This window comes from Staurois parvus, unplaced genomic scaffold, assembly GCF_062004578.1.
Source record: "Staurois parvus isolate SC_StPar_1 unplaced genomic scaffold, SC_StPar_1.0 ptg000340l, whole genome shotgun sequence".
In the NCBI taxonomy this organism is placed as follows: Eukaryota; Metazoa; Chordata; class Amphibia; order Anura; family Ranidae; genus Staurois; species Staurois parvus.
This window is the reverse complement of record NW_028318136.1, coordinates 3,552,021-3,563,797: the sequence shown is the minus strand read 5'-3', so window position 1 is coordinate 3,563,797 and position 11,777 is coordinate 3,552,021. Positions and strand designations below refer to the sequence as shown.

Below are 11,777 nucleotides of genomic sequence, written 5' to 3'. Positions count from 1 at the left end.
ACCAAATTCCAGAGGGGCTGGCCTGCAGAGCCTCTCAGCCCTGACCACAATTTGACCCCTCTGGCTATTACACCTGAGCACCTAACAGCTCCCGTCTAACCATTGGGATCTAGCATCAGAAACTGCTGTAAACAACTTTTGCTTGCAAGCGTACCATATGTAAGTGCATGTATGAGAACCATATAGGCAGGTACAGGTTTCTTATAAGATTTTTTTATGCTGTACCAATTATATAAAGCAAGCCTAGTTTGCATTAAGGATCACTGCATACAGGAAACATGTGTCCAACTTAGTGCAGTGTGATTCATTTAAAAAAAAAAAAAAAAAAAACCCACACACCTCAACACACAGATGTGAACCATCTGTGCACTGTGGTGCCACTGCAGGTCAATCAAAATATGCACTGTGAGGAGCAGTTATACGTCACAATAGTCAGACTCAGCCTTAAGAGAAATATCTAATGTGGGCCAAGTAAACCCCACTAGCTCAGGCACACCATGAACAGGGGGGAAAAAAAGAAAACAAATTGACATGAAAAAAAAAGGACAAATCAAGAAAGCAAATTTAGATTTAGAAAAAAAAGCAGTCTCAAGAATTTATTTCATATTACCATTCACTGTACTCAGTCTGTACAGCAAATAAATGAACATATCCAGACCACGATAAAATCAAACAATGCACAATCTATACTGTGCAAGAAAAATTGCTAGCGACTGCCTCGTTGAAACAGAAGCCTATAGAAATAAAACATTCCACATATTGAAATTATACAGTAAACCGACTTCTGCAATTGTCTGAAAGAAAACACTAACAATCTGCTTTTTCCACACCTTGGGAAAAATTTATAAGCAGTTAATGTGATTTTCAGCATTCGCTGGTGATGAAACACTCATTTAAAAATATACACTAGGAAGATTCCCGTACAGTGAATTAGTGGCGATGTCAGATTCGCAGCTTTATAAAATATGCCCCCTTGGGTTCTATCAACAAAACTAACTGCTGATGACAGTGGTCTCCCAACTGGAAACTAAACATTTATAATCCTTATAAAATTCTTTCAAAAGAAAAGTGCCTTTCTTTAAAGCTATGTATTTTATACATCGAGAACCTGCTTTCATCTCAGTGATCTCTTGAAAGAAGTGCAAGTTGCCCCTCGATATACTTTCCCATGGTGCAGACTGCAGCAGCAGACACCTCAGTAAGATTGAGTTTACTTCTGGTTCAAGCTTAGGAGTTCACCGAGAAGGTACACATCTATTGCCATTGAATTTACACCAAAGTGAATAAGCTTACAGGACTGGAGAGCACAGTGATTACTTCAGCAATCTGCTCTTTCATTGTCCACTTAGACAGGGGCAGATCCCAGACCAGGCTGCTTTGCTTAATTGCAGTGTAGTCAGCAGGGAGAGTTAGGAGCCAAAATGTGATGCCTGTATCAAAACACTGGCTGAGCAGAATTATTATATACTTGATAGGCAAAACAGTTCAACTTTGCATTTAATTGCTTGCTTGGAGTTCAGCTTTAGAGCTGAATACCAGGAATTATTTGTTTGCAAGCTTATATTGGGCCAGCTTGGTTGGATGCAAGTATGCATATCGGATATCCAGAGGGCTGCTGGAGATACTGTAAATCACTTTAGTAGCTCACACTTAATACAGCAAGAGCCCTAATCTTTTGGGTTCTGTGCAAGTGGCTTCCCTTGTGCACACAGACCACAGGGAGACCCTTGCTCAGTACCTCTACCATTCATAGGACACCTTGTAATTTTTTTCAATGAATACAAGGTGTTCTTGTATTGAGTGAAAACAATACAAGGTGTTCTATGAATGGCAGGTGCTGAGGGAACAACTTCCGTCATCAGTGTGCAGAGAGAAAGCCGCTCTCAAACAGCCTGTAAGATCACAGCTCTCGCTGTATTTAATGCATGCTACTACAGTGATTTATGGCATCTATCCAGAAACCAGATACACATGCTTGCATCAAGCCAAGCTGGCCCAACGTAAGTATGCAAAAAACATAATTCCTGGTGTTCACTGTACACTACATGCTTAAACCTGATCATGTGTGCAGTTGTACTTCCCATTCCACTATAAATATTAAACCTTTATAATTGCATTTTTAATCAAGTTAATCTTTGCTTTGAAAACTATCCTCTAGCAGGCAAAAAGCCTTCCGTAAACAAGTTAGTGGCTGATCACAGTTCCCAAATTGTACACCATGAATAGATGTACCTGTAGTCCTTATTGTAGGCTAGACATAGTGTTTTATTTCCTGCTGTTAGTCTGTGAATTAGTGCTTTGGAGTTGGTTGGCCTGCTCTGGGGAAGCACTAAAAAGAATGAGGTCTGCTTCAAATGAGTAACTAGTCACTAGTTGAACTCCAAAAATTCTTCTATTTTGACAACTTTAAGATTCCAAATCTGGAACTGCTGTCATTAATATTACCTGCTTAGCAGGTAGAAAACATGCAAACAGCCACTACCTGGCGCTGGTAGTTAAAAAAAAAGTCTTAACAAATTTTTCCCCAAGCATAATCTTGGCAGACAACAGACCACCAATAGGAAGCCAGAAACAAATTTATCTGCCACTCATTTCTTTTTTCGTTTGTTTTTTTTGCCCCACCTCTGATGCCCACCACCTCCCTCTCTTCTTTCTCCCCAAGATGGCATAGGAGGCTCGATTTCATTGGGTCTTCCTCCTCGATCAGGCACATTACCTGTCATTAGTACCTGTTATCAAAGCAAAAAAACAAATAAATAAATAAAATGATGCAAATACATTTAGGATCATTTAAATTATTAAAGTATTAAAGAAAACATCACTGTTAGTTTCAGCTCCAGAGCCAGTACACAGCTGAGGATCACTAATGTATGAGAACAGCAGTCTCTCTGTTGCAGTGAGATGCACCCACTGGTTAACTGAAAACTACAGATATACAAATCAGCAATGTTTACATTCCCTGCAGGCTACAAAGCTATAGGTCTTACCCAGCTTGAGGAAGTTGGCATCTGAATGCTGCAGAGAGACTGCTGTTTCCACACAGAACTCAGACTACTAACAGAAAGCAGGCTGCCACAGTAGTATAAAGCCAAAATATTACTCCCTCCCAATGCAATCTACATTCTAACAAACAGAGAATCCAGCTACAAAGAGTGCAGGCTACGATAATGTTACATTAGCTCACCAGCATTAAGTTAAGAAAATTAAAATCTGCTCTAGGTGGAGTTTACCATTTAAAAAGTGTACAAAAACATTCCCAAACTTGGATATTTATCAGTCCTGAAGGTTACCTTCTGGATGGAGCAGCGGGTTTTTTGGCAGGAAGAGGCACTGCAGGTATGGACAATGCGTGAATAGTCTTCCCGTGCTGCCAGTAGATGGGGGATTGTGATAAAAGATTCTGTTATAAGAGCCTTTCTGATAGGCCAGAAGACATTATTCATAGAGGGTCCTTGTACCTGTGTCAAGCAAGACAGACATAGCATTACCAACCAAGCAGTATCGTGCTGCAGTAGGTTACAAAGACTTGTAGCCCGCTTCTTTCATTGCATCATATCCATTTATCTGCAGTTTGAAATCTTAAGGCAATGCTTCCCCTGATTGCTAGTCTCAGGAGATTTGGCTTGAGATTTCAGCATGTCACTACTGTGCTGCTCGCTGTTCTCCTTGCTGGAGGCTCTGACATAAGGAAGCAGAGCCCTGCCTTCACACATACAGTGCATAACCAGGCAAGGTCAGCAAGTAATGGGGAGAGATTAAGCGGTAGGGAGACCACAGGCAATACTGCCGACTAACTCTTTGTGTCCCAAATAGAAGCAGGCAGAGGGCAGCTTCCAGACTTCAGTTACTCTTTAACCCTTTCACTGCCAAATATATACGTTGTATGGACCTGACAGCATTTGTTTATTTACAGCCTCAGGGATTGTGTGCACATCTGACAAGCAGATCAAGCCTGTCAGATGGAAGCATTCATGCGGCTGTGATGCCATCCGACTGCTTCCATGCACACACCCCACTATGTATCCCGGGCTCCGCTTGCCTATCTTCGGGCTTGGAAATGGCATAGTGGGTGCAACCGGATACAGTGGAGGGAGCAGAGCGGGCACAAGTCTGCTCTCCTCCCCTTCTTGTTGCTCACCAGTTGCTAAAACATCACTTCCAGTTCCCCACGTCAGTGTCCCCAGGTATCTCATGAGAGAACATGGCACAAAAAAAAAAAAAAAAAAAAAAACACAACACACCTATCACATAGGGGACTTTTTATCCTGTATGTGATGGGGACAAAAAAAAAAAAGAAAAAAAAAAAAAGTTTCTTCCTACACTCCCTAAGACATGCTGGTAGATCAATTAGCTCCTGTCTAAATTGGCCCTAGTATGCAAGTATGAATCTAATGTCCCTAGGGGCACGGACTAATGAGAATGTGCAAAGTATGTGTAAAGTACTGCGTAAATGGACGGTGCCATATAAGTACTTAAATAAAATAAAGCGTTAATTACCATACAGGTTACATATTGCTGCGCACACCAGGATGAGTACAATATTTCTAGCACCAGACCTCCTTCGTAACGCCAAATGGATGACCTATAGGGTGTGGGTGGTGGGGTTTAAAGTGTCGCCTATGCAAGAATATAGGCTGCTGAAGGTTTGTCACCTTTTCATGGGCATCTATTTACTCAGTACAACCTCATCCTTTATATTTTACAAAAAAATGGGTAATTTATTGTATTTTTGTGCCCTAAAAATTAAACTTTAGCGTATTTTTTACTGAAACTTTGCATTTCCTAGACCTTTGCTGTAATATTGTGTGACATAAATTGCAACTACCACTATTTTTTACTCTAGGGTGTCTGCTTTCAGAAAATGTATAAATGTTTAGGGGGTTTATGCAGTTTTCAGGCCAAAAAAAAATTTTATTTTTATTTTATTTTTTTTTAAAAACGTGTGCAAAAAAACAAAAAAAACAAAACAAAAAAAAAAAAACGCAAAGAGTGGCTCTGGCAGCAGAAAGGTTAAAATGGGGAAAAATATTTTTATATATTTGTTTGCTGCACTGCAAAACACCACTTCATTAAATCAGAAATTGTCCCCTGAGGTTTGCTTGAAAGGTTAAAAAAAAAAAAAAAAAAAAAAAAAAAACTTAGGAGGTTGGAGAGCACTGCAGTGATCAAACACTCAGTGCTGGTTTCCGAGCAAACTTCAAGGGAAAAAAAAAAAAAAAAATTTCTTGCTCTGTGGCGAGGGCAGCAGGAGCAACTTTTTTTTTTTATTTATTAGAGAAAAAAAGAATACATACCTAAATATATAAAAATGAGCCGAGGGGTCATAGTCCGCATTCCAACACTACAAGGAACGAAATAAGTCTAAGGGTGCAATCAGGGCAGCTTAAATAGTCACCAGGACCAGATGGCTTACACCCGAGAGTCCTCAGTCAGGTTATAGCCAGACCGCTATTCCTAATTTTTACAGACAGCTTACGGACAGGAATGGTATCAGTCAATTGGCGAAAGACCAGCGTGGTACCAATATTTAAAAATGGACATAGATATATTCCTGGAAACTACAGGCCTGTGAAATTGAGGCCTGTTGGAGTGGACCATACGGTATATATTTGCACTGAAAACTGCAATGCAATGAAGGGACGGATGCCGCTCAAGACAGCCAAGAGTTCAGTGTGTAAAATGGTCTCAGCTGCTACTACGGCCATGCTCTGATGTGTTTTGCCCACACTCACTGGGGCTTTATCACATGGGCAAGGCAAAACAAGAGGGCGTGGTCAGAGCAGCAGCTGAGGCCATCTTACACACCGGACTCTCTGGGCTGGTTTGAGTGGCATCCATCCCTTCATTGCGTCGGAGCTACTGGAAGCTTTTTGGGATGCCGCTCAGTCTCTGCACATACCAGCTCTCTTGCTTTCCAGTTTGAAGTGGCGCCATAAGGTCTTCTCTGCAGTTTGCACAGAAAACTGGTTACAGTTGAGTGCATCCAAAGGTTGGAAAGCAAATAAATGGCGTGTACGCAGACTGGTCTGGAGTGGTAAGTTGGGTTCCCCAAGGCTGTTCTGTTTAATCTATTCATAAAATGACAGAGGTTGGTATAAATAGCTCAATCTCAGTGTTTGCCGATAAAACAAAGCTAAGCAGGGCAATAACTTCACAGCAAGGTAGAAAAACTTTACAAGAAGACCTCAATAAAATAAAAGAGGTGTGGGAAACTACATAGCAAATGAGGTTTAAAATGTTGAAAAATGTAATGCATTTGGGGCTAAAAATATGAATGCAAGTTACTAACTAGGGGAGAACCTTTGGGGGAATCCAGGATGGAAAAAGATCTGGGGGTCCTAGTCGATAACAGACTCAGCAATGGCATTAAAATGCCAAACTGCAGCAAGCAAACCTAGCTGAATAAATTTGCATGCATAAAAAATATTTACTCAAGAGATAAAACAATCCTGTCACTTTATAAAACTCCGGTTTGGCCACATCTCGAGTATGCCATCCAGTTCTTGTCACCAGGCCTCATGAAGGATGACCTGAAACTGGAAAGAGTCGAGAGAAGGGCAACAAAGCTAATAAGGGGACAGAAGGACCTCAGTTATGAGGACCAACTACAAAACGATAAACTTATTCTCACTGGAGAAGAAATGTTCGATACCGCAAAGGTGATTCTAGCATAGGAAATAAACTAATCAGTGTCTGGGAGCTTAAGAAGACACAGAGCCACTCAATGACACTGGAGAAGTGGTTTAAACCGTAGGGGGATCTTTATTATCAAAATCAGTAAGGATGTGGCACTCCCTTCCACAATTGGTGGTGTCAACAGGCAATATGGATAGTTTACAGTGTGAATTCGCCCACAGCACTTTACAACTGTGACAGCTCTGTTGCTGGTTGCGCTAGGGGGCAGTGTGGTGCGTCATTCCGCCCATCACACGTCTCCGTTTTTGTTTTGTATGAGCTTTATTTGAAACGTACAAAACATACACTTCATTCACTACACTGTGCTGCTGCCCGACACTGCAGTGCGGGGTGAATGGGACACAGGAAAAAGCACATAATTGGCCCTTCAGGTCGGGGCCTCTGAAGTCAGAGGAATAACTATTCAGTCTTAGGGAGCTTAAGACGACATGGGGCCACTGAATGAAATTCCAGGAGAAGTGGTTTAACCTTAAAGCGGAGTTGCACTCAAAGTGGAAGATCCGCTTATTTACCTTCTCCCCCCCTCCCCCTACTGCCATAATTTGGCCCCTTTTGGGGGCAGTGGATACCAGTTTTTGGTAGGTACCCGCTCCCACTTCCGGCTCAGTTCACCGCGGCGAAGTGAGCCAGAAGTACGGCCCCCTCTTTCTTCCCACAGTCTCCTGAGAACCTTCACAGGTCCCAGAAGACTGCCAGAAGCAATGAGAATGCACATGCGCAGTTGGCACCAAGCTGTGAAGCCGCAAGCTGTCACAGCCTGGTGTCCACAGTTGTGATGCCAGCACCGAGGAAAAAAGAAGAGGCAGAGAAGAGACCGCGCGGGTGAGCATATCGCTGGACCCTGGGACAGGTGAGTGTGTTTATTATTGACTTTTAATAAACACAAAAACTGCCTGGAACTCCACTTTACTGTCATCCGAGTGTTAAGGATGTGGAACTCCCGCCCCTTCGGTGGTGTCAGCAGGAAGTAAAATCAATAGTTTTAAAGTTTTTAGGTCCAGGCCTCTGCTGTCCTAGGGGAAAGGGACGAGGCCTCTGATGTTATCATGGCAAAGGGGACGGGGATCTCAAAGTTTACATCTGTTTAACTACAAATTAAAATGTTTCTTATGTGAGGACCTCTGACCTTTGCTCTCTCAGACCAGTGAAAGGATTGCACAGTGACATCAAATCTTGTGATCAGCATCCGCATTCTACACTCATACTCTCTGAGCATAGCCCAGTGTAAGTCTTGCAGCATCTCCTGTGGAAAGAGTAGAATTGTGTTACTCAAACCCAGTGGCCAGTGCACAGTGGTTGCTTTAGAAAGTACACAGTTCCATCTAATCAAAAAACAGAGGCCTCAGTTGCATACATTTGCAGAAAAAAAAAATGTGGAAACTGCACACAATGTCGAAGAGGGGTTTATTGCAATGGATATAAAATCTTCTTCAATGCAGTGCAACTGAAGTGGACAAGAAAAGCACCATCCATGGACACTGTTGTGTGGCCTTTTCCAGGCAGTGCATATGCACCCCCCATTTAGGTCAATCTAAACCATACTACACAGCCCCATTTACAACTTTCCAGGTTGCACTGACTGGAAACGTCAGGGTCTCCAGGGCCCCTAATTTCAACAAAAAATTAATCAGGAAAGACAGCAGCAGAGACAGAAAATCTATGCCAACTTCCAGCACTGCAGAAGAGTGCTTAAAGTGGTCATACAGATTCCTCCATCCACACTAAACAGAGCAGATGGTCAAATTTCTCCTGCCTGTCTATTGTATTCAACTCCAGAGGCTGTCAAGAATATCTAAGCAGTGGCTGCATCTGAGAGAATGACAGTCAGCTGACACCTTTTCACCTGGCTCCTTCAACAAAAGTGGATTGTTAACGACTTGAACTGGATGATGCAGAAAGGATCAGCCGTGGCTTGAATTTCAGCCAATTCAGCATGAATTAGCCAAAATTCAAGCTGTGTATGGCAGCCTTTACTGTGTGTAGTTTAACCACTTAAGCTTCAGAAGATTATACCCCCCTTCATGACCAGGCCATATTCTGCTATTCAGCACTGCACTAATTTAACTGGCAATTGCGTAGTCATGCAACGCTGTGCCCAAACAAAATTAATTCCCTTTTTTGTTTTTTAAACATTTCTTCATAAAATTTAGGCCAAAATGTATTCTGCTACATTTCTTTGGTAAAGTAAAAAAGACCAATAAGTGTTTATTAATTGGTTTGCGTGAAAGTTATAGCATCTACAAAGATTAGGATACATACTGGAATTTCTTTTTCTTTTTACTAGTAACAGTGGCAATCAGCAATTTATAGTGGGACTGCAATAGTTTGCCGAGCAATCTGACAATTTGACACTTTTTGAGAACTGACAAACTCCAGTGACACCAATACAGTGATCAGTGCTTATAATATACACTGTCGCCATACTAATGACACTGGCTGGGAAGGGGTTAACATCTAGGAGCAATCAAGGGGTTGTGTGCTTAATAAGTGTTAAAGTGTGTACTATATGCTGCTATTGACACCACATCCATTTGTTTCTTTTCCCTGCTTAGCAGGAAAAAGAAACCAACCAACCATTCCCTCTGTATAGAGCCCTGTTTATCAACAGGGCTCTAGGCTGTGATTCGATACAGCTGATCAGCAGGTCCCAGAATCATTGGCCGGGATCAGATGACAAACTTCTACTGTGTCAAATCACAGGGAATTGGGTGGGGGCGTCAGCCCGAAACAGGCTTCGACATACCAGTACACTGCTGTGCCTGTAGCTGCTGCCCCAGAGCATTATATGTACTGTGGCGGGTAAGCATGTGGTTAAGCAAAGACTGCTCAACATACAGCTGCACTTTAGCAAAATATTAATACTTGAGCTGAAAAGGTAATAGAAAAATGTAATCTGCTTCCTCCTTACCCACTGTTCTGGTCGTAACTCTGTTTTCAGCAAAGGAGGAGACATAGGTACATCTGTAGACAGCGCAGTTACCTAAAAAAAAAAAAAAAGGAGAAAGATAGATTGAGAATATATTTTTTTCTCTCTTCTGAAAAATGAATGAAAAATTATTCTGTTGCACATGGCAACTATATTGCAGCAGTCAATGTTTTCTAATGCCAGTTAAGTAACTTAACACCTGACCAGTTCCTTGGATGACAACCCAATCCTTTTCCCCAGGTTCTACACAAAGTCACTATATCCTAACTGTCCACATGGTCTTGAAACAACCCAAGCTCTGCTTTATGGAAGCCAGGAATTCCAACTGTAGCACAGCAAAGGACTTTCAAATCTGAAAACAGCTGCATGCAAACTGGATAAATGGTTCTGTCTTGCTGGCCATACACAGCTAGAAATGCATTCAATACACTTGATCATTGGAAACATTAGCGGGCTAATTTTGATCAAAATGCAAAGTTTTATGCCCAAAAAAAAAAAAAAAAAAAAAAAAAAGGAAGGGGTCATGTCTGATTTTTTTGAGCCAAAAAGGATCAATTTTCTAAACATCAGTAGTGTAATAAATCGAAAACAGTTTGAAAAAACCTACAGCGCATGTGCATGTCCAAATGTAACCCCAGAAGTACAAACACCGAAAAAGTAGCATCTGCTTTTTAAATACAGTTGATGAGTGGGAGGGTTCACAAAAGGGTGAACAAAAATCTTTGCATCATTTTTACTGATTGACGAAAAATGGACCATTTAATGTTGTTGACAAGCGATAATACACTGCGTGCACAATTACGAGGCAAGTTGTATTTTTGATGATTATTTCATTATTGAACAACTACAGTCAGCCAATCCAAAATGTTAGCAAACATCAAACCCGAATCAATCTCTCTCTCTCATAGCCACCCTTCTTTTCAATAACAGTCATAACCGTAAATCTCCCATTTAAGAAGGGCCCACAAGTTCTCAATAGGGTTTAGGTCAGGTGAGGAAGGGGGCTACGTCATTCTTTAATCTTTAAGGCCTTTACTGGCTAGCCATGCGGTGTAATACGTCAATGCATGGGACAGAGCATTGTCCTGCATAAATATTGTGGTCTTCTTGAAAGATGCAGATTTTTTTTTTTCCTTGTACCATTGCATTAAGAAAGTGTCTTCTAAACCTTCATAAATATCTTGGCCTTCTTGAAAAATGCAGATTTTTTTTTTTACACTGTACAACTGCATGAAGAAAGTGTCTAAAAACTGGCAGTAGGTTTGGGAGTTGATTCTGAGTACATCTTCAAACCGAAAAGTTCCAACTAGCTCATCGATAATACCAGCCCATACCAGTACCCCACCTCCACCTTGCTGGCATTGGAGTTGAAGTGCTCTTTGCCCATTACTGATCCAGCAACACGCCTATCCATCTGGTCAATCAAGAAACCCTCTCATCAGTCCATAAAACCTGTGAAAAATCTGTCTTCAGATATTTCTTGACCCTGGCTTGACATTTCAACTTATATCTTGTTCAATAGTGGTTGGGTTTCAGCCTTCCTTACTTGGCCATGTCTCTGAGCACTGAACACCTTGTGTTCTATCTCTCCAATCTAAGCATTGAAAGTGTGACCTCTGTAATTTACAGTTGTGATGAGATAGCGATAACTCCAATCTCAGTTGGATACCACAGTCAGTGACTCAAATCGAGCTGATATCTTTTAGATCTTGTGAAGTGTATTCCATAAACTGAGAGAATCTTACAACAATGAACATCTGATAGGTCAAAAGATCATAATGTGACCTGCTTCATGACATGAGGCTTACTGCAATGCCTTACTGGGAAAAAGGGGTGGGCTATCTATATAGCATTAACTAAACCAAAGGAAAGGGAGGAGCAGAGACAAAATATTGAAAACACTTAAAGGCATATGACAGTCATGTGAAACATGACACCTTGTACTCCAGGTAGGTTGTAATTCTGCAATATGACAGCACTGGAGGATAATAGGTAGCTTCACGTTTGAGGATTCTCAAATCTTTGCCAGTTAATTTGTGTGTCTCTCAACACATTTCTTGCAACCCTGTTGACTATTTGCAACACAACGTTATATCTTAGCAATTTCAAGAGTGCTGCATCCCTCTAACAGACTTTTTACAATTTTTGCCTTTTC

General features: G+C 41.4%; 1 protein-coding gene across 3 annotated transcripts in view; it reads right to left on the bottom strand.

Moving 5' to 3' along the window:
- Positions 1–563: 563 nt before the first annotated feature.
- Positions 564–11,777, bottom strand: part of LOC149456958 (protein FAM98A-like) — a 32,733-nt gene continuing 21,519 nt past the window's right edge. For 2 of the 3 annotated variants that reach the window (XM_089684247.1, XM_089684250.1), the window contains 4 exons: positions 9,605–9,676; positions 7,823–7,939; positions 3,291–3,458; positions 564–2,729 (listed from right to left, as the gene is read on the bottom strand). In XM_089684247.1, the coding sequence (XP_089540373.1) occupies positions 2,589–2,729; positions 3,291–3,458; positions 7,823–7,939; positions 9,605–9,676 (498 nt within the window). In that variant the 3' untranslated portion in view covers positions 564–2,588. Of the gene's footprint in view, positions 2,730–3,290; positions 3,459–5,806; positions 6,069–7,822; positions 7,940–9,604; positions 9,677–11,777 lie in introns of those variants that run through there. The other variant, XM_089684248.1, reaches the window with a different exon arrangement.